Source organism: Solanum pennellii, chromosome 6, assembly GCF_001406875.1.
Source record: "Solanum pennellii chromosome 6, SPENNV200".
In the NCBI taxonomy this organism is placed as follows: domain Eukaryota; kingdom Viridiplantae; phylum Streptophyta; class Magnoliopsida; order Solanales; family Solanaceae; genus Solanum; species Solanum pennellii.
In genome coordinates this window covers 48328321-48350090 of record NC_028642.1, presented here as the reverse complement: position 1 = coordinate 48350090, position 21770 = coordinate 48328321, and the positions used below count along the sequence as shown (strand labels likewise).

Here is a 21770-nt window from a genome sequence, read left to right as displayed (position 1 = left end):
TATTTAAAGTCGTGTTTGTTCCAAATAAAGTCACAATAAAATATGGCAAACATAAAGAGATGGGAAATCGACACATCTTTCACTAGATATTGACATGATTTGAGCTAAAGATTAAGGTCAGAAAATGTAATCGAAATAGATTACCATCCGATAACCTAATTAATATTTAAAACCTTTTGAAGTATACAAAAAAAATATCAATATTCTCGTACGGATTTCACTCAATAACTCATAAAATATTCAAAATAGATAGTTGTATGATGTCATAGATCAAATCTCATATAAGAACTACCACTAACTATTACAAAAAATAATACTTTTTTTAAAGTTGAACTTGTGTTAATCTATTGATTTTGCAAATAATATTTGACTATTTGAATGTATTTTTTTGAGAAAAATGGGGTCAGTTTTATAAGAATAAATAATTTGTGATAAAATTTTAAAATTGATGATATAGTTAGGGGCCGTTTGTTATTGGTTAGGGTTATGCGTATATTAGCTATGCATGATTTATTTATGCAGGATTTAGTTATGTGGTATTAATTACCTAGAGATTACAACAGTACATATATTATTAGTTTCTTAATATATTATTTACAATTAATAAGCAAGCAAATAGTATAATTTCACCCAAAAAAAATAATATATGCTCTATACTTAAGTGGAATTTCTATTTTATTTCTCTAAAAACATAACTCTTTCTCTATTTTGACATTATTACTCAAAAATCTTTCTCTTAAAAGAGATGGTACTCAAACTGCTCAAAACTCTTTTGGAAATCTTAGTTTCCTCTCATCTTAAATGTAAGAATATTTACTCTTGAGAATACTTAGTTCTAATATATCATTATAAGAAAATGAACTCAGTTCTACTCTTCCTCAACTCAACTTAAGGACTCGATGATGCCTTTCATCTAAAGATTGTTCGACTCATAGGGTTCATGCACTGCTGAACTCAAGGACTTCATGGGTAACATGTTGCAACCCCATGATTAAGAATATAATCCCTAGATGTTTAGGAACTCAATACTCAAGACTTAAAACTTGAAGATACTGCCGCTTTCAAATATACTCAACTTACGAAGTTCCTGTGAAATTTATGGGCATGAACGACTCGACTTGAGTGTCTAAATAACAATATGGAATTCATGTATACGATTTTTTTCACTCTCATACTTACTTCCTCAAAACATAGCTCAAATCAATAGTTGATCTCAAATGATTCACAATTGAACTCAAAGACTTTCTTAAATTTTACTGTTAGTTCTTTCTCGAATTAGAATTATGAATTCGAGAGTAATGATTCATGATATGAAGGATCTCGATGATAGTGTAGATCCATGAATACATTTTCATCATTCTCATACTCACTTACTCGAGTTTTGAAACAAGTTATTAGAAATTATAGAAGACTCCTCAAAAGACTCAAATGGACTTTCTCAAAAGACTCGAAAGAATTCCCAAGACTTAACTCTTAACTCTATCTTGAATTTGAATTATGAATTCAAGGTTATTATTTTTGGTATGAAAGATATCGTAATGATTAAATGAGTTTTCGATAGTTAATCGTGATATATGATCAAGAAAACATTATTTGAAAGCAAGTCCACGATACGGAGATGCATTTTAAAATTTGATCGCGAAATAATATATTTAAGATTGTAATATTGAGTCCGTTAACGGGCTCTTTCATATCTAGTATGGAAATATGCATCGATATATATGGAGATATAAGTAAATATACAGTGAGATGAACTAATGGAAAGAGTACAATCTCAGGTGTTCAATTTAAAAATCAATTCAAATCCGTCTTAAATCGTATAAGTTCTTTCTTCATGTTCTTCTTCTCAATAGCCGATTTCAAACTTGAATTCAAATTCAATGATGATCTATGTGACTTAAAGCTTATTAACATGACTACACAACTATAATGCAATATTGTGGGTTCTACTTTTACATAATTATGTCACGACTTTAGATTTCTTCTGATTACATTGTGTGACACTTGACAAGTCGCTCACGAATTTTTAACAATTTTTCAAGCTCAAATAAGCTTTTTAACATTAAATTGCCTAAGAGAATGAAGAAAGACAAGAGGGAATTTCTAAGAAAGCTTTTAGATTGCTTGATTGATTCCTTTATAAATGGTTGCCCCTCTATTTATAGTAAATAAATAATTATATAAGTCTCTACATATTTACAATTTACAAACAAGTCTTCCTTCTAGAATTCTTTTTATGTCTAGAATATTCTAAGTTTTTTAAAAAAGTTCTTCATGACTCAAGAATTTCTCATAAAAGCTAGCATATTTATGCTTCCACATGGACAACTTATGCCACGTGACATTTACGTGGTGTGATAAAATGACAGGTCATGACAACTATGAATTATTCCAATAAATATGTCAATATTTATTACTTCTTTTGTAAAGGAATCTGTCGTCGTCGTCCTTATTTTTTTTAACAAGTAGTTAGAAGCACAATGTTTTTGACAAAGATAAATATAGCTTTTTAGTTAGCACTATAAGTGTTCCATGGCGAGACACATTATTTCTTAACATAATTTTAAATTTTTAAGTATCTTATACTTTGATTTTGTCCTCATTTTATTTTTCATTCGTACGAAAAAATAGAACTGAATCGAAGTAAGATGGATAAAATCGAACCAAATCAAAGTAGATAAATTTGATTTGATATACAATGCACACTTTTTTTAAAATAAAAAAATCAAAGGACTGAAATTCGATAAAAATCGAATCAAAAAATCGAATGCCGGCTCCAACCTTAGTGGCCAAAAAAAGAGATTGTAATTTCTTGAGTGAATATTACTCAAAATGTAAAAGGGCTTTAAGTGAAATTAAGACAAACTATAGTTTCTCATAAACATACTGCGAGAGATCTAAATATTCATCACTCTCAAAGTTACAGCATACTTCTTTTCAAAAAAATTTGTGATTTTCTCTGTACATACAAAATATATATGTAAAGCTGACTTTTTTCGGATCTGATTTACAATTTCGAAAATTGCCCTTCAATTTCTGTGCTGAGTGAGTTTCGTTCCCTAATTTTTATCTGTTAGATTCAATTGAATGCTGCTTTGAGAATCCCAATTTGCTTGCATTTTGTTAGAATGATAATTTCATGCTTCCACTGAATTATTGCCCCAATTTTGTGTCTGGGTATGTTTGAGTTATCTGCCTTTATCAAACCCATATGAAGAAAAACTATTCAGGTGGGTCTGGTAGTCCTAAATCTTTCCAGGCCTATTTAAGGGGCGATTTTGATTTGGAATCAGGTACTGTTAAAAGATCAAGGAAGGCGAAAAAATCGACTTTTTATCCTGTCAAGATGCTTAAATCATTAGGAAAACGAATTCATAGTTATTACAAGCTTCACCCAGCTAGGCTGTTTATGATATCTTTGTTAATTGGGGTCATTATTCTCATTGTATTGTCTGTTTCCGAGAGGCGATTTCGGATGATGGGTAATTATGCAAAATTTGATGTGGGTGTTGATGCATATCCATTTTCCAAGTTTAGGAATCTTGTTATGGTTGCTGGACATTCAGTTTATACTAGTAGTAGTTGTGAGAAAGTTGATAAGGAGGATTCTTGGTTTTTAGAGTCTTATCAAAAGCACCCTGGTCAAGCTGCAACGTTTGTTGATCATATACGGAGGGGGATTGAAATTGCAGCAGATGACGATGATGCATTACTCCTGTTTAGTGGTGGTGAGACTAGGAAAGATGCCGGGCCAAGAAGTGAAGCTCAAAGTTACTGGACTGTTGCTGAAACTAAAGGGTGGTTTGGTGAGTTCTTATGTTTCCCAGTTTTCTATTCAGTATCATTATCATTTCTGTGTCTAGAAAACAAAAATGAATAGATCAACGAAACCAATTGAGGAGTTATGATCTTCTATTCCTTTGCAAATGTTCCATCGCGCTCTAGTATTGTCAAACTTCCAAATCCTTATATTATACTTCATTGTTGAAATGAGCTAAGATATCTGAAACATGTGGGATATCTAAGGTTATTTTCCATTTGCAATATGAACTACCATCTGGCACATACCTCTCACATTTTGCGTGGCCACTAATATGTTTGACATTACTCTATGTCTTGGCCAATAGGATGGACATACATCTTTTCAGATAGTACCATGATAGTGTGTCTAGCTTGCATGAAGGTTATCCTTCTGTTACATTGTTTGAAAAACTAAGTTGCAATTATTCAATCGTCTACCTGATAATTTCGAAATGGTTTTTTCCCATTTTCAATAATATATGTACCTCTTCACTTGATCAGCACCCTCATGCAAGTGATTTTCGGACCTTAGAAGAATTTTCCAAAAGATTTACAAGTTCATAAACCACTATCTGTTCCCTCAACGAAGATTAGTGACTGAGGCAAGAATTTGATGATGTGACTCTATCAGATATTGTGATTCATGGCTGCTTTTCAGTTTAGTTTAATTGGAGGTGGTAGTCAAAGCTAGATACGAAACTGATGCTTTAATCTTGAATTTGTGTTCCCATTTTTTGTGTTGGTCTTGGAAGCATCTTGTTAGGTAATAGTGTTTATTTTCACTGGATTTCTGATTCATATGATCCCATCAAGCCGAAAGGTGTTGGAGTGTGCTTGATGGAAAGCGATAGTCTTCTGTTAGGTGAATAGCTGTATGTTATGAGATTAACTGGATTTTTGAAATGCTTAATTTTTGATTCATGAGTCCTCTGCCATCTTTACTGTTCAAAACACGAGAACAAAAACATTGAGTGTCATATCTAAGGTTAATTTCAATTTGTAAAATGAACTACCATTTGGCACATACGCCTCATATTTGGATGGCCCTTAATATGCCTGCGATTTTGTTATATCTTATCCACTAGAAAAGGCATTTCATCTTTCAGGTAGCACCATGATTGCGTGTCTAGCATGCTAAAAGGTTCATTCTCTATGTACATAGTTATAAGATCTAAGTCCAATTAACTAGTCATTTTTCTGAAAGATTTTCAGCGGATCTTAACATTTCAAAATAATGTGCCTCTTCACATGATTAACACCCTCATGAGAGTAATTTTCGGACCTTAGAAGCATTGACCAGACAATTCACAAATCCACAAAGTATAATCTGTTCCTTCAACGAAGTTCTTAATGTTTCTCTCACTTCATCTCTTGTTTGTGGCCTCTAATTCATTTGTGACCATAATTTTCACTCTGATTCATGGTCATATTTACATTATTGAGATTTTCCACTTTGTATGCAGGCAAACAAGAAAGTGTAAGAGGGAGGGCACTCACCGAAGAGCATGCTAGGGACAGTTTTGAGAATCTTCTCTTTAGTGTTTGTCGGTTCAGGGAGCTTACTGGCACATATCCACATAATATAACTGTAAGACATTTATTACCTCCTAATTCCTATAGCTAAAAATTAGAACTCCATGTATAAAAAATATAAAGGAATCCCAACATTTTCATTACTGAATTGCTTATCAGAAAGCAAGCTCTTGTTAACTGATATCTCAATCAATATACGGATATTTTGCATCGAAAGTAAGATGGAATAAAGGTAATAGATTTAAGTAAGAAGATATGCCGGGCTTTTGCTTTGCACATCTAAAATAAACATGAAGAGATTTGCTCTTAGATGTCTTTGCATCTGAGTATTCTATCTGAGTATTCCACATAAGTGTTGGAGACATTGATTACTCCCTTGTTTTTGGTCCAATAATCGTACAGTTGGTAGCAATCAAGGCAGTGTACCTCCATAAGCTGTTGTCAACTTTTCTGCACAATAATTACAAACACAAACTCAAAGGGTCCTAATAGGCTAGTACTGTTGTTACAGCTTTGGCAATTTGTCTTTTCGGCATGATCACCCTGATAAAATTATATTCTTGTGGTAGGATCTATGGAGCTGTTTGTATTTTGTAGATCACTGCGGAAAAACCTCTTTCCAGTGGAAGTCAGTATTTAGGACATAATTGAAGAGACATATCATTTTCTTTAGCTTGTTACTAATGTGAAATTAAACATTCAAACATTGATGTCATTATAAAAAGGCCAGATGGTTGTCAAACCCCCCCTCCATGGACATGGGAACAGACTTTGTGTTCCCTGTTACCAACGTTTTGGGGATAACCCATACGACACTGATGCCAGAGATTTGCTGATATAATAATCTCAACTGGCTTCCTCGTGAACTAGGTCCTGTATTACGTAGCAAGTGCTCTGTCTCTAGAACATGAAACAAAACCTTTTGTATCTTCTGAAGACCTTTCAGACCCTTATATTAATCATCTAGTGTAACTAAGTAAGATGCCTCCGTGTATGCTCAATATGAGTTAGTGGACTTGCTTATTGTTTATGGTGTTCTCTAAATCCAACATATAAGTTTTTAATCTCTTCTCTAGTTTAATTAAAATTTCAGTTGCTTTCCATCTAACAACTAACTTAACCATTTTTATTTATGTTTGGTGTATTTTAAATTTTATGTGGCCACATGATTCTTCATCTGTCCATGATCTCCAAATTAAGCCCCTAAAATATTCAGAATAGTCCCATCAAGTATTTGGTGGACTATAGGGAAGGAGAGGAACTCTAGGTGCATTTAGAACATGAGCAGTATGCAACAAATCAAGCTTAATTGCATCTTGCCACTGTGTTTTTGGTGTAACCAAATATTTTTACGAATGCTCCTGTCTTTTTTATTGATATTTTAGACTCATTATATACATAGGATCAGTACTTCTGTAAATATGGTTGTGCTACAACTCTTGTAAGTATCTGCTTCTAACTTGTATATATACAAAGTTACCGTTATCGAAAAAAATAATGTCTATGATGAGCAATTTTTTTTTTAATTTTGACATGCTTGTGTCTCTCTATTTGTATTTGTAGTTGAAATGCTTAGTTGAGTTCCCATGTGATGGAAGAAGTAGCAAGATCTTAGCACTTAGCAGCAAGCTCACATATGTTGGCACAGCAATTCTTTTTCTTTTAATATGCATGTACTGCCTCTCCATTTGTAGAATTATATTTGTAAATTGTAATGGAAATGCTAAGCAAGTTTCTGCAGGACAGAGTAGCTTAATCTTGATAAATCTTTTCAACTACTGTGCAGGTTGTAGGCTATGACTTCAAGGAGAAGAGATTTAAGCATCTACATCGGTCCGCAATTGGATTTCCAGAAACAAGTTTCTTTTACTCAGGGACATCATCTTCACAAACATCGAGAGACGCAGCTTTAAAAGGAGAAGCACTGGTGAGAACACAGTTTAAAGAAGATCCTTACGGATGCAAAGGCTCTCTTCGTCGCAAGAAGCTTGGTCGTGATCCATTTCATCGCTCTATCCCTTATCCCAATGGATGTCCTGAAATTGAAGGTTTGTTCAGATATTGTGGAACAGCTCCATATCCAGGTTCCCTACCTTGGGCTTAGTAGAATTTCATAGTTCTAAAAAAATCAGAATATAGCAATAGAAAAACTTATATCATAAAATATATATTCCTTCTTTTTCTATTACTTCTTCGTGTATTCTTTCATGTTGTTCCTTGTACTAGTTATGTTATATTAGAATAGCAAAAAGGAACTAACTTGTCTACTACTGTAGAGAAATAAAAGGGCTTTTCTGTCTGGTTTACAACATCTTGTTGAAACTGAACCTGAGTATATACTAAATATACATAGCGTATACAGTAGAGAAAATCGCGAATTTAGATTATTCTTTTTTATTAAGAATAGGAAAATATAAATATTTGCCTAGATTTCAGTTTGGTTAATATTGAGAAGTTGGTGGATTTGCATATTTTGAAACCAAGACAAATTGAAAACTTACACTCTCAATTTTCTCCTTTTCCTTCCGGCCATTTAGAAATGTGATTATTTTTAACCAAAAAAAAAAGTGGTAAAAAGCCAAAAATTTGTAAAATTAATGAATATAATTGTTGGTTATAGACATGTTATTTAGGTAAACAATGTAAATATAGGGAGTTTTTTTTTTAACTCGTGAGATATAGTTAGACGTAATAAATATAATTTGATTAGTGAAAAGAATGAAGGAAAAAAATTCAAAAAATGAGATGCAATATAAATATTTTGTTTAGGTAATAGAAATGTGTCATACCACCTTATTACTCTAGCTTTAGTATATTTTATAGATCTGAATTATTCAAACTAGTGACATCCTACTTGGTGTTAAAATTGAGATCTCTAGACGATGAGAATTGTGAATGGAAAAAAAATACCTCAAACTATTTTTCTTTTTACTTTTTAAGCAGAGTTGAACTATTTAAAATCTATAAAAATATTTCTTAATGTTCTAATTAAGTGGTAAAAATTGAAAACTATTAAGTGATTAGAACTTGTAAGAGTAATATTGTTAACCATGAATATTTTCTAAAATATTATATAAGTTCTTATGAATGATAGAGATGCTACGAAATGGTTTAAACACCACGAAGTTCAAATAAAAACATGTATGATTCTTATTATATAAATACACATCACTTATAAATGTTTCATTTTCAGACACTAAATAGAATTTTAACTTCTGTTTGTATATGCATTTTTATTGATTATAGTACTTATTAGGGTCTAATTTTCATGAGTAAAATGCTATAAAGAGAGATTACATACACAAATTAGACCCTAATAAGAAGTATTTTAAAACTTTATGCCGTTTTCCCACAAAATTCATTGATAAAGGTAAGAATTTGACCCCTCCCTTTTCCCTGAAACTCACTGGCTTGATTCCCAGGCTTTAGCCAAAGACACATCCCGCTTTTGTTTTGGCTCCAGAACGCCAGTGACTCAAGCATCAATCTTGTAAATTGTTTCTTTAAGCCTTAGAAACTAGAAGGTTAACATTAGAGAAAGGTTTTGAGTTTTGGTCATGATTGGGATTAGTAGGTAGGTGATGATTATATGATTATGAGTTATGTATATATGCATGTTTATTGCTTATAGCGTCATATTGTAATACGAAGCATATGGAATGAACTTGTGGTTGCAACTTGTGGTTTCTGTTATATGATTATGCATGCTTGTTGTGCGTATGATTTATCATGCTAGATGTACTTGTTAGTTGGCTCGAGTACCATGCCGATGCAGAGTATTGTTGATTGACTTAAATATCACACCTGATATGATACACTTCGATTGGATTTCGTGAGAGCATGATCGTCTCAATCATAAAGCGACTAAAGCAATTACTTGGGGGCTCCATTTTCTCCCTTAAGATGTATATATACTGTTAACAAAAATTTCATGTATTGATAAATTTGAAGGAAAAAAAATCATAGTTATTTAATTGAGAAATTGAATATTGTTTAGTTAATTGTAGTTATTTATAATGTTTACATATATTCTGTCTCTCGAAATTTCATTTGTAGAATTACTTTAAATATGTTATAATTATTCAATTTATATTTGTTAATTAAAAACAATAAGATCCTCTTTATAAAATTTGTATACTATTGATACACTTATTTCTTTCTGTAAAGCAAATTCCGAAACCTCAATGGCCAAATTTTTATTGATATAACCACGAATAAAATTTTCAAACTCTACAAAGATTTCCTATTATCTCGTGATATCAAATCAAAAAATGAAAATAACCGAATATTGATTTCAAATTAAAAAATAAAATCACATGTCCATTCATATGCGTTTAAAAGTGTAATCTGTCACACATTTTAAAAAAAAACTCTTTGAAAGTTTACTAGTTTATATCATTTCTTTCAAGATCATATGATTAATTTAAATAAATTAATTCGATTCAATTTTCAACCTAATCAGAAGCACCCCAAAACTGTATGCACTAAATATCAATTTTAAACAAAATCATAAACACTTCTTATGCACTAAATAATAAATAGTACTTCCTTTAGTTCAAATTAAGTGAATCGTAATAATATTTGGACTATCCTATTGTTATTTACAAACTTTAAATTACATTTTAATAATATGAATCCAACTAATGTTGCAATTGGAGGAAAATCATTAAAAAAATTTTTAAAAAAATATCATAATTTAAAAAACAAAAACAAAAACAAAAAACAAATGCAAATGAAAGATACTTTAGAAAATAATATGAATTATAGAAGGAGCCATCAGAAACCAAAGTTTATCCCCAAAAGCTTTAGGCTATGGTACGGTCCGCATCATGGTTTGATCTGAAAAGATCCCATCAAGCGTCTCCTCATTTTCAGTGAAAAAATCCTTTGAAATTCAAATAAACAAATAACAATGAATGAATAAAATTGAAAAAAAAAATCATGTATAAGAGCTCAGAAACAAAATGGGTATGAGAAATTTGTCATCAATCAAAAAATTAATTTTGTAAGAGTGGTGCATGACTTTATTCAGATCTCATCACAGCTCTTCAAATATAACAATTTCTAAACCAAAAAATATGGGAGGCGGGGAAGAAGAAGATAAAAGAGGAAATGGAGAGGGCTGAGACATAAGTTTTGTTATTTGCTGCTGCAATTTATAAGGATAGAAAAAAAAGGGGGTTGAAACCCTAATCTGAGAGATTACCATCTTGTTCATCTCAATTCACAATATTTACAATCTTTGAAAATGAGAAATATATTTTGACACCACTTGTGTTACTTTATTACACTTAACTCCAACTACTTCTAACTAAACCAATATCCTACACTTTATATGGATTTTATGAACATGGAGTTTTATTTGACGATATTTTTGGTAAGATTATAATAAAAATAATTGAATGTACTTTTTAAAAACATGATTTACACCCTTGAATTTTAGAAATAATGAATCATTAACTTGACTAATTTATATGAAATATACAAATAAATCTATTCTAAAATAGATAATTACATATCAGAAAATTTAATTCATATTTAATTTTTTGCTTGAGATTTTTTAGCTTATGTATAACTAATACATACCAAACCATTAGGTTAGCAATACATGGGGAATGGTTTATTAACACATGAATAAGTATAGATAGAGATAAAATTATCATAAATACACCAAATCAAATGGTAGATAACAAATAAGTCAACATTACTAATACACACTTTATTTAATACTATTCTTATACATTCTATCAAACAATTCTAAGATATCTACTTATCACACATATATAAGGTACATACTATTATAAATATTTATACTTTATTTGAATTTGTTGAAGTTATAATAGAGATGATTATAACTTTTACAAATTAATACTTGGTTGTGTGAATATATTTTTACAAATTAATACTTGGTTGTGTTAATATATTATTCCTAAAAAACATGAAATGTGATTCAAACATGAGAAAATTTAAAGGTGGCCATCTTTGTATTAATGAAGAATGGTAAAATTTTAAATTAAACATATAGTAGTTAAAGTGGAAAAAGTGAAAGGGAAAGAAAGGTTTTGGATGTTTTCCAGAAGTTGTATGTGAAATTTTATGACCAAAACTATGATTTTCAAATAAAGTAAATTTCTTTTTTGAGAAAGAAAAAAATTCTAATAGCCAAACAGGTGCGAGTGTGTTTGGATTAATATATTTTTAAAATCAAAATTGTTTTTAAGCATGGTGTACGATAAAATTTTAAAAAATATATATATTTAAAAAACACTTGTTTTAAATAAAAATAAGTTAAAAATCATAAATTAGTATTTGTAATTTATTGTTGTAATACAAAATATCTTTATCATGCCTCAGAAAAATATATATATGTTTTAAATGTGTGTGTAGTGTTATTTTTATTATAATTATTATTCAGATCAATAAAGATTTTTATTGTACATTACTAACGCTAAAATTTATTTGTTACTTCAACCAGATATTAAGAATGAGATCACTTACAACGTAATTAATCTAAAGATAGTTAATCCTTAATATGTGAGTGTAAAGGAAATAACAAGATATTGTTTGTACGACTTCGCTATTGTGAATTTATACAGTTTTAGTGGTCAATCAAAGACACAAACGAGCAATTTATACATCGACATATATAGACAACTTGAAAGACATTGGTTGCATTATATTGCTCAAGAATTTTACTGAAATAGCTTCCTCCATGTTGATACTCTTTTGGTACAAAGGAAGAGAATTTAATGTTGATATTTTATATGTGAGTTGTGGTTCCACACAAAATGGAAGTTATCAATACACTCATAAAACTATATGAGATTTTTCTTCCTAAAGAAGCGCTTCAAATACCATATTTGCGTAGCTGCAGCCAATATGCAGAGACTAAGGGACATTCCACTGAACCATGCCACAGCTGCATTCGTTCTCTCACTCACTTCTCTCATTTCTTCTTCCCTGCACGTTTAATCCACAAGAAACACGTTAATTCTGAGGTTTTATCTATAATTTTTAAAAACTTACAAACATTTGTTGGATTATATATTCATATGTCAAGTTTTAAACATTCGTGATTAATTAGTACTTCTGAAACAGAGGCAGTTAACCAACACGGCATTCTCTGTGAAATACTCCAAATCTGTATGCCATTGCTATACATACAATGGACCTCTCTATTGCTCTGTAAACTTTAACCATCAACTTTCGGAGGCTATTAGTGCCCCAGCTTGACATTAATTATATGTAGTATCCTTCCAGCAATCCGTTAATTACTCATTGATCGATTCTGAGCTTCTCTCTCTCAATTCAACCATCAAGCCAATATCTCTACTCCGGGATCAATCCTTAAATCTCAAGTTTCTCTCTATTTTAGGCTGACTTTTCAGGCTATCGAGTCCACCTTATCAATTCTAAGCTCATTACTTAGCCTAATGAGTCTATGGTTCTGCTCCAAACTTATTCCTCAGCCTCTAAAGTTATTTCGATCTTCTCAAAGAGAAACTCGTCCACATGTAGAACTTAAAACTGTACGTTAAACGCGTAGGAGATAAACTTACATAATATAAGTTGTGTAAATATTTCCTAAAGGATCTATGTGTTTTTTTTTTGTTGGGCTACTGATCTTTCCATAGCCTTAAAGTTTTTTACTTAGATGTTCAAATTCTTTCATACTTTTGGCTAATCAAAATGAACCATGATGTGTGCAGAGTATGATGATATTAAAAAGAGCAGCAAACATATAAAATCTGGAGAAGCAAAATTTAGCAAATTCAAGTCTGGGAATTACCTCTTCTTCATATAGATTAATTTTTCACGGATGGATTGCACCCATGCCTGGAATTTCATCAGCACAAGTTCAATGTCCTGCAAGTAAAGGTAAAAGTAGAGGAATAAGGAAGAATACAAGAGAGCTTCCTATTTTGCTCTCCCCGTGATTATGAACTTACTTGTATCTTTTCTTTTCGAGCAATTGAGTCCCAATCCTTGGCAGCAATCCCAATTTTCCAGTCAAGACCAACATGTACAACTTTACCATCAGGAGCTTGGCTATTCATGAAAAAGCACGCCATATAGTTTCCAGGCTCAGTCGTTGTAAAACCAAATTCACCATTTGTAACATTATTTTCATGGTGGAGAATTTTTCCAAATGGTGATGCAACCTGAAAAGTATTAACAATGTTCACATATTTGTGCAGATGCAGAAGTAATCCCATAATTTAATAACCAAATTCCAATCACTTCTCTGAGATGAATCGTTTAATTACCTTAAGGGAGATCAAATCGTGAATAAAACTATATTGATTCTGCTCATTGATACCAACAATAGCATACTCAACCAAAACGACGACGTTATTACGGATTTCTTCATACACACATTTAGCCCCTGAACTCGGCATTTCTAGCCATAACGCTTCCGCCATCGTCATCGCCATCGTCACCACCACCAAAATTAATTTTAATACCTTCATCAACTTCATTCTCCTTCTTTTTTTCTCCAAAAGCTATATCTCGTGCCTCTAATTAAAAAAAAAAACAGAGAGAAGAGAAGACAAGTTCTAAAACGTATAGGCTTAGACTGTGTATGGTAAGCAAGCCGGGATTTTAATAATTTTCCAAAAGTGCACTTTTGATCAAAGTGAGAGGGAGATTCTTTTACAAAGGGAAATTAAATTCAATGCTTGGACAAAAATATCACTCTCTTAATTTTCAAAGAAAATTAATTTCATTTTAATAAGTTGGTCAATTTTATTTTGTAACACAAAAATCATTTCATAAATATTTCGGGATAATTTGAGAAACTTTTCCTCACACTTTACCTTATGAGTAACACTTGCTTTCTTTGTGGTTATAGATATTACACTTTTTCTTTTTTACAACCAAAATTGTTTAAATGGTAATCTTTCAAAAAAAAAAAAATTCAAAAAATCCTTTTTGTGACATTAATTTAATTATATAATATTTCTATGTGACCAGTACCCTGAGCAATATTTTATTGGGTTTAGCTTATCTTCACTACTCTTTTTTCTATTTTCTCCAAGTTCATGTTTAGAAGTATGAATTTTGACTTGTTTAAATATTTACGATGCAGATCTTTAAGTAATCAAATATCTTGATTTTAAGTAGCACTAGATTTTCGTCCCAAGGTATATTATTTAAATATCACTAAATTGACGCTCAAATGTATGTAGTTGATTTTACTCTATTGAAAAACTGAAAACTTAAATTTCAGTTAAAATTCAAAATTCGCAAATCACACGAGAGATGTTAATTGCATTAGGCAAGTGTGGTGCAATGAGTTTGGCTGACATTGATAGGGAGAATCAATTCCGACCCGACCTCCTTTATGATGAGATACCATCTGCTGCACTAACTCGTTCATGCTGACGGGGTAACAACAATTTAAAGTTGTCATGGTACACCTATACAAAAGAAGGTTAATAATGTGACAAGTGGCTGAATGAGTTGAGGGAGACAGACTTTGCTCATTCCCACAGGAAAGATGAACATGGAAACCTGTTAAGCACGACTTCACTATTTTGAATTTATACAGTTTTATTGTCAAAACAGCCACAATTTACCTAGAAATTTAAAATTGTTTGGATAAAGTGAAATGTTATTTTCATTCACCAGTAATACACTATTTGTTTGATGGCAGAAGTTAAGCGTCATGGCTTTAGAGCTCAATCTAGACATGAACGAGTAATTTGACTGACTCATCGACATATATAGATAACTTGAAAGACATTCAAGAATTGCTTGAATTATATTGCACAAGAAATACACTGAAATTGCTTCCTCCATGTTGACACTCTTTTGGTACACAGGAAAAGAATTCGATGTTGATATCTTATATGTGAGTTGTGGTTCCACACAAAAGGAAACTTATCGATCATTACATTCATAAAATTATATGAGTTTTTTCTTCCTAAAGAAGCGCTTCAAATACCATATTTGCGTAGCTGCAGCCAATATGCAGAGACTAAGGGACATTCCACTGAACAACGCCACAACTGCATTCGTTCTCTCACTCACTTCACTCATTTCTTCCTCCCTGCATGTTTAAACCATGAGAAACACATTAGTTTTGAGGTTGTATCTATAATTTTTTAGATCTTACAAACATTTGTTGGATAATATATATGTTTGGTGATAAATAAATAAACAAATTAAATCAAATTTTAAACATTCGTGATTATTTAGTAGTTAGTACTTCTGAAACAGAGGCAATAAATAATATGACATTTTCTGTGAAGTACTCAAAAGCCGTAAGCCATTGCTATACATAATACCATGACAAAGTTACAATGGACCTCTCTATTGCTCCATAAACTTTTACCATCGGAGGCTACATTAGTGCCCCAGCTAGCTTACCTATCCAACAATCCGCCAATTTCTCATTGATCTGTTCTGGGGATTCTCTCTCAATTCAACCATCAATCCGTTATCTCTGCTACAGGAACAGTCTTTCACTCTCGGGTCTCTCTATAATTCAGGCTGACTTTCCAGTCTATCAAATTCACCATCTCAATTCTATATGCCCTCTACTTAGCCTATATATTGAGCCTATGAGTCTACTCCGAACTTATTCCTCATCCTTTAAAGTTACTTCGGTCTTCTCAAAGAAAAACTCATCTACATGTAAAACTTAGAAGTATTACTGTGTTAAACGGAGACTTTACATAATATAAGTTGTGTAAAGATTTCCAATTTTATTTTGAGCTACTTTACCCATAGGCTTAAAGTTTTTTGGTCAGACGTTTGAATTCCTTTCACATTTTTGGCCACTCAAAATGAACCATGAATGCGCGGGGATGGTAATATTAGAAAGAGCAGCGAATATTTACAATCTGGGGAAGAAAAGAAGCAAATTTTAGCAATTCCAAACCCAAAAATTACCTCTTTTCCAGATAGACTATTTTTTCATGGCTGGCTTGCACCCATGCCTGGAATTTCATCAGCACAAGTTCAATGTCCTGCAAATAAAGTTAAAAATTCAAAAAAGAAAGAACACAAGAGCTCCCGATTCTTCTCTCCACACACTGGAGTATAGTGATATAATTATGAACTTACTTGTATCTTTTCTTTTCGAGCAATCGAATCCCAATCCTTGGCAGCAATTCCAGTTTTCCAGTCAAGACCAATATGTACACTTTCACCGTTAGGAGCTTGGCTATTCATGAAAAAGCACGCCATATAGTTTCCAGGCTCAGTCGTTGTAAAACCAAATTTACCACGAGTGACATTTTCTTCATGGTGGAGCTTGTTTGCAAATGGTGATATAACCTGAAATGAATTAAGAATGTTCACATAATGTCCATGTAAGTTGTAACTGTACCACAATTCGAATCAGTGTAAAATATAAAATTATTTTTTTCACAGCTAATCTGAATTCAAGATCAATTAATAAACTCGCTTTAAAGTAATTCATGCTATGCAACTTGATGAGAAAATGCTACATCCGCGTTTACAACACCTATACTTTCTTTGTTTGTTTCAAAGGTCATCGATGTCCTTGAGATTGTATACTCTTTTATTTCATCACAAAGAACTATTACGAAAGTTGAATATTAGTTAATCAAATCCAAATCCTATATGATTAGAATTGCCACATACTTGCAACGTGAATAGAATAATCAATTATTGAATGTAGCTCCAACTCTCCGAAAATGTTGCGTAGCCAGTATCGGATCCTTAAAAGAATGCACTTATTTCGTAGAATCTGATACGCAGTAGCCATTTTTTTAAGAGTCCGGGCATCTACATACATATAGCCTATAATTTCTATATTTTCTTCATCTATCATACCAATTTTTAAATAAAAGTTGTTGTAGAAACAAAAACAAGGTTCATATGCAAAACTAATCCCAAAATTTAATTACCTTAAGGGAGATATCGGGAATAAATTTAGGTTTGTCGGGCTCATTGTCAACAATGACAGCGTAATTAACCAAAACGACGACGTTATTACGGATTTCTTCATACACACATTTAGCCCCTGAACTGGGTATTTCTAGCCATATCGCTTCTGCCGCCGTCATCGCCATAGTCGCCACCACAAGTAATTTTAATACATTCATCAACTTCATTCTCCTTCCTTTTTATCCAGAAATCGAAGAAGCTATTTTTCGCGCCCCTAAGAGAAAAAAAAAAAAAGAGAAAAGAGAAGCTCTGAAATGTATAGGCTGTGTATGGTAAGGAAGAGGGATTTTCATAATTTTACAGAGAGCATTTTTGGTCAAAGTAGGTGAGAGAGATTTATTTTTTTTAACCAAGGAGACTTAAATGAACAACTAAAAATGGACATATAGATAAATGAAGAAATAGAGCTAGATTTTATTTTGTAACACAAAAATCACTTGATAAATATTAGGGATAATTTGAGAAACCTTCCCTCATGGTTAACCTTATTATAGATATCGAACTCACCTTCTTCATTTTAATTTTTTTTATAACCAAATTTGTTTAAATGTTTCATCAAAATTCCAAAATTATAATTTGTGACATTAATGTAATTATTTTAATTTATTTTATAACCAAATTTGTTTAAATGTTTCATCAAAATTCCAAAATTATAATTTGTGACATTAATGTAATTATTTAATATTTCTACGTGATCGATAATCAGAATATTGTTTTATTGAAAAAAACTTAAACTCACATTCCCAAAAGCAAACTCATAGGGAGGCCCAAAAACAAGCTCATAGGGAGGAGGATTGTGCAAGCATTATAAAGAGTTCACCCATCCCATCTTATTAACTATTTTGTCATTCTTTAACATAGAGAGACAATTTGCAATAAATTAGACAATCAACATAAATTTTGTCAATTCATGATAAACTTTAATAATACATCGAGCTTAAATAATAAAGGAGAGGTAAAAAATTACTGTTATATATAAAGCTAAATTTTAGGGGTGATTTTAATTCAACTATTGTAATTTCTCCAATTAATTCAATCATACGGCTTACAGATATTATTGACATAGAAAATTAAAACGATATTTGTCACTATTGTTAAATTAGATTTCAACTCCGATCAATCTCCGAGTTACAGAACAATATAAACCAGGAGAAAAAGAACGGAAATATTTTGTGTTGATATTTTATGATTTTATCTGTATGTAATTGTAACCTATGGCCACAAGAAGAAAAACTATATGAGACTTTTCTTCCTAAAGTAGCGCTTCAAATACAATATTTGCACAGCTGCAGCCATAATGCAGATACTAAGGGACGTCATACTGAACCATGCCACTGCTCCATTCGTTCTCTCACTCACTCCTCTCATTTCTTCTTCCCTGCAAGTTTAATCCACGAGAGACACATTAGTTATCGATAATATGTATGTTTGGTAATAAACAAATCAATTTAAGTTTAAACATTTTGTGTACGACTTTTGAAACAGATGAAATCAACAATGTGACATTCTCTTTTAAGTACTCCAAATTCGATCCACCAGGACCACCACAGACCACAAGCAATTGCAATAGCATGGATCTTCTACTACTTAAAATTATGCCATCAACTTTAGGAGACTATAGTAACCCCTGTTTATTCATACGGTACATTACCTCTTTTTTAGGTACAGTAAGTTTTCATGGACGGTTTGCGCCAACCCTTTTAATTTCATCAACTCAAGTTCTACTCCGTACAAGGAAAAAGAGAAGCAAACAATACAAGTTAAAAGAAATTAAAGTAAGGGCACTGAGATTGGCACCGGGAGGAGGGTAATGTCATTGTGTACTTCTATCTTTTCTTTCCGAGCAATTGAATACCAATCCTTGGCATCAATTCCAATTTTCCACTGAAGAGAAATAGCCACACTTTTATTACCTAGGACATGACTATACATCCGAAAGCACACCAAATAGATTCCATGCTCAGATGTTGTAAAAGCAAATCGACCATAAATGACGTTTTCTTCATGGTGGAGGTTGTTTCCAAATGGTGATGAAACCTGAAAAGAACGTTTGGATCATATTGTCATTGTTAATCTGAACTAAGTATGGCGGCGGTATCGGAACCGGGTGAACCGGACCGGTAAGTTTCGGAACCGGGACGGAACCGGTACAGTGCGAACCGGTACCGTTCCGGAACCGGGACCGGTAAACCGATAAATTTTGTCGTATTCCGTTCCGGTCTAGAAGGAAACCAGTAGTATATCGGACGGGACCGGATCGATAAACGAGACGGACCGGTATTAAAAAAATAATTTAAATTATTTAAAACTTAAAGATTTAATTTTTTTTAATTGAATATAATTTTTATTATAATAATTAAAAAATTAAAAATTTAAATTTCGAATAAATATTCAAACTTTAAAGTTATAAAATTTAAATTTCAAAACTCTTAAAGTTTGAAAATTTTAAATTCAAACTTTAAAGTTTAAATTTTAAATTTTCAAACTTTTAAAGTTTGAAATTTAAATTTTATAAACTTTAATGTTTGGAAATTTTAAATTTAAACTTTAAAGTTATAAATCACAAAATAAATAAATAGTTATTTAAATATAAATGAAATATAAAATAAAAATTGGAACAAATGTACCGAACGTCTACTTAAAAAAGTAGACGTTTATGACCGCCGAAAGCTGAACGTGGAAAGTTGAAAGTTGAATTTTGAAGCTTCAAATCCAATTTCCAAAGACCAAATAAGGCAACACCGTAATTTAAGATATTATATATTAGAGAATTAGAGATTAGAGAGTTGAGAGAGTAAAAGATGAATAGATGATTTTGTGATTTAAAAGAATGAAATTTAGGGGTATTTATAAGTAAAAAAATGGGTTATGTGTAATTTTTAAAACTTTAGGGTATTAAAAAAGTTTGGGGGGGGGGNAGTGTAAGTGGCTGAAATTTGGGTCAAATAGCCATTGGGGGCCCCACTAGCCGTTACCCAATGGCTATAAACGGATAGATTTTTTTATTTTTTTTTAAAAAATGACCGGACCGATAATTTTCGAAATCGGGAGGGACCGGTAAATCCCGATTTCCATCCCATTACCTGTCCCGAAACTGGACCGAACCAGTCTATACCGGGACTAATCGGTATCGAAACGAAACAAGACCGGACCGAAACGGACCGGACAGATAATCGGGACTTACCGGTTCCGCTGCCAGTCTTAATCTGAACAGAAGATTAATACATTTAAGAATTTTAATAAGAGTAATCACATGTATGTATCTTTTATCGATTATGCAATTTGATGTTCAAATGTTGTTACAACACATAAACACGGTTAGTTGCACCATGAATTACTCTCATAATCAATTATTCTCTCGCACTAGCTCCATATTTCGAACCATTAGAACAACAATAATAGCATACTTAGTTTAGTCTCACAACTGGGGATCTCTCTCATTACCCATACCTTGAGAAGATAAATAAATAAAATTTAATAGACCCTCGACTTAAATAAAGCATATCAATACATGAGTATATAGTTGAACCCTTGCATACATGAATTGAACTCTCCAATTCCATCCTTTGGTAAGTTAAATTCTTTTTATCCCAATATATCGGTAACCAAGCCTATCATTAGATTCTGAATTTCACCACAGAGCATAAATTATACAAAAATTGCAACAAATCGTAGATATGAACCCATCATTTCTAGGAACCTTCAATGCTGAAGTGAAGTTTGAACCCATAAAACTTAATCAAGGTTCATATAGAAAATTAATCCCCATATCTATATGTGGATTTAATTAATTACCTGTACAGAGATAGTGAAAATAAAATTAGTTTGAATGTGCTCCTCATCAGCGTTGATGGCAATATATTCACCCAAAACAACATTACTATTACGGATATCCTTATATACACACTTAGTCTCTGAATTCGGCAATTCAAGCCATATTGCTTCCGCCACCATCATCATCACCATAGCCGCCACCACAACTACTTTTAATACCTTCATTAACTTCATTTTCCTCCCTTGTTGTCCAGCAATTAAAAAAAAGGAAAAATGCCAAATTTTTGGATGATTTTCGTGTGCTACCATTTTGAAGGTCAAACAAGCCCCGAAGCGAGCATACCCCTCATTTCGATGATTTTCGTGTGCTACCTTTTTTGGGTGATCCGGATTCCGACGTCAAAAATGCCAATTTTTTTTGTGGACGTCCGTCAAGACCTTGTCTATGCATCCGGTTGGCTTTCACGGCACGTCCGACCGATTTTGAAGGTCAAACGAGCACTGAAGCGAGCATACCCCTCATTTCGACGATTTTCGTGTGCTATAGNTTTTTTGGGTGATCCGGATTCCGACGTCAAAAATGCCAACTTTTTTTGTGGACGTCCGTCAAGACCTTGTCTATGCAGCCAGTTGGCCCTCACGGTCAGTACGACCCATTTTGAAGGTCAAACGAGCCCCGAAGCGAGCATACCCCTCATTTCGACGATTTTCGTGTGCTATAGCAAACCATTTTTTGGGTG

At 32.2% G+C, this 21770-nt stretch overlaps 4 protein-coding genes and 1 non-coding gene across 5 annotated transcripts; 1 reads left to right on the top strand and 4 right to left on the bottom strand.

The window, feature by feature from the left end:
• The first annotated feature begins 2867 nt into the window (after positions 1–2867).
• LOC107021517 (uncharacterized protein C57A10.07) lies at positions 2868–7643 on the top strand. Its single transcript, XM_015222195.2, has 3 exons — positions 2868–3806; positions 5265–5389; positions 7121–7643. The coding sequence occupies exons 1-3, from the start codon at positions 3212–3214 to the stop codon at positions 7436–7438; spliced, it is 1038 nt and encodes a 345-aa protein (XP_015077681.1). The 5' UTR covers positions 2868–3211; the 3' UTR covers positions 7439–7643.
• A 2640-nt stretch (positions 7644–10283) lies between these two features.
• Positions 10284–10381, bottom strand: LOC114077682. Its single transcript, XR_003579055.1, has one exon. It is a non-coding gene; the product is annotated as a small nucleolar RNA Z221/R21b (small nucleolar RNA).
• A 1683-nt stretch (positions 10382–12064) lies between these two features.
• Positions 12065–13884, bottom strand: LOC107022912 (transmembrane emp24 domain-containing protein p24delta4-like). The gene is made up of 4 exons (XM_015223484.2): positions 13602–13884; positions 13284–13496; positions 13124–13200; positions 12065–12294 (listed from the first exon to the last, which is right to left on the bottom strand). The coding sequence occupies exons 1-4, from the start codon at positions 13812–13814 to the stop codon at positions 12150–12152; spliced, it is 648 nt and encodes a 215-aa protein (XP_015078970.1). The 5' UTR covers positions 13815–13884; the 3' UTR covers positions 12065–12149.
• A 1183-nt stretch (positions 13885–15067) lies between these two features.
• LOC107022600 (transmembrane emp24 domain-containing protein p24delta3-like) lies at positions 15068–17634 on the bottom strand. The gene is made up of 4 exons (XM_015223196.2): positions 17217–17634; positions 16408–16620; positions 16234–16310; positions 15068–15388 (listed from the first exon to the last, which is right to left on the bottom strand). The coding sequence occupies exons 1-4, from the start codon at positions 17421–17423 to the stop codon at positions 15244–15246; spliced, it is 642 nt and encodes a 213-aa protein (XP_015078682.1). The 5' UTR covers positions 17424–17634; the 3' UTR covers positions 15068–15243.
• Positions 17635–18489: 855 nt separating this feature from the next.
• LOC107022960 (transmembrane emp24 domain-containing protein p24delta3-like) lies at positions 18490–21255 on the bottom strand. The gene is made up of 4 exons (XM_015223518.2): positions 21052–21255; positions 19081–19293; positions 18908–18984; positions 18490–18634 (listed from the first exon to the last, which is right to left on the bottom strand). The coding sequence occupies exons 1-4, from the start codon at positions 21253–21255 to the stop codon at positions 18490–18492; spliced, it is 639 nt and encodes a 212-aa protein (XP_015079004.2).
• Between the last annotated feature and the right edge of the window lie 515 nt (positions 21256–21770).

Excerpts from the sequence above, each read along its gene's own strand:
- LOC107021517 (XM_015222195.2), top strand. The coding sequence starts at position 3,212 with ATGAAGAAAAACTATTCAGGTGGGTCTGGTAGTCCTAAATCTTTCCAG. Across the intron at positions 3,807-5,264 it reads TGAAACTAAAGGGTGGTTTG|GCAAACAAGAAAGTGTAAGA; the intron begins GTGAGTTCTTAT and ends CTTTGTATGCAG. Across the intron at positions 5,390-7,120 it reads CATATCCACATAATATAACT|GTTGTAGGCTATGACTTCAA; the intron begins GTAAGACATTTA and ends ACTACTGTGCAG.
- LOC107022912 (XM_015223484.2), bottom strand. The coding sequence starts at position 13,814 with ATGAAGTTGATGAAGGTATTAAAATTAATTTTGGTGGTGGTGACGATG. Across the intron at positions 13,497-13,601 it reads ACGATTTGATCTCCCTTAAG|GTTGCATCACCATTTGGAAA; the intron begins GTAATTAAACGA and ends AATACTTTTCAG. Across the intron at positions 12,295-13,123 it reads TTAATCTATATGAAGAAGAG|GGAAGAAGAAATGAGAGAAG; the intron begins GTAATTCCCAGA and ends TTAAACGTGCAG.
- LOC107022600 (XM_015223196.2), bottom strand. The coding sequence starts at position 17,423 with ATGAAGTTGATGAATGTATTAAAATTACTTGTGGTGGCGACTATGGCG. Across the intron at positions 16,311-16,407 it reads CTCGAAAAGAAAAGATACAA|GACATTGAACTTGTGCTGAT; the intron begins GTAAGTTCATAA and ends CTTTATTTGCAG. Across the intron at positions 15,389-16,233 it reads ATAGTCTATCTGGAAAAGAG|GGAGGAAGAAATGAGTGAAG; the intron begins GTAATTTTTGGG and ends TTAAACATGCAG.
- LOC107022960 (XM_015223518.2), bottom strand. The coding sequence starts at position 21,255 with ATGAAGGTATTAAAAGTAGTTGTGGTGGCGGCTATGGTGATGATGATG. Across the intron at positions 18,985-19,080 it reads CTCGGAAAGAAAAGATAGAA|GGAGTAGAACTTGAGTTGAT; the intron begins GTACACAATGAC and ends TTTTCCTTGTAC. Across the intron at positions 18,635-18,907 it reads TTACTGTACCTAAAAAAGAG|GGAAGAAGAAATGAGAGGAG; the intron begins GTAATGTACCGT and ends TTAAACTTGCAG.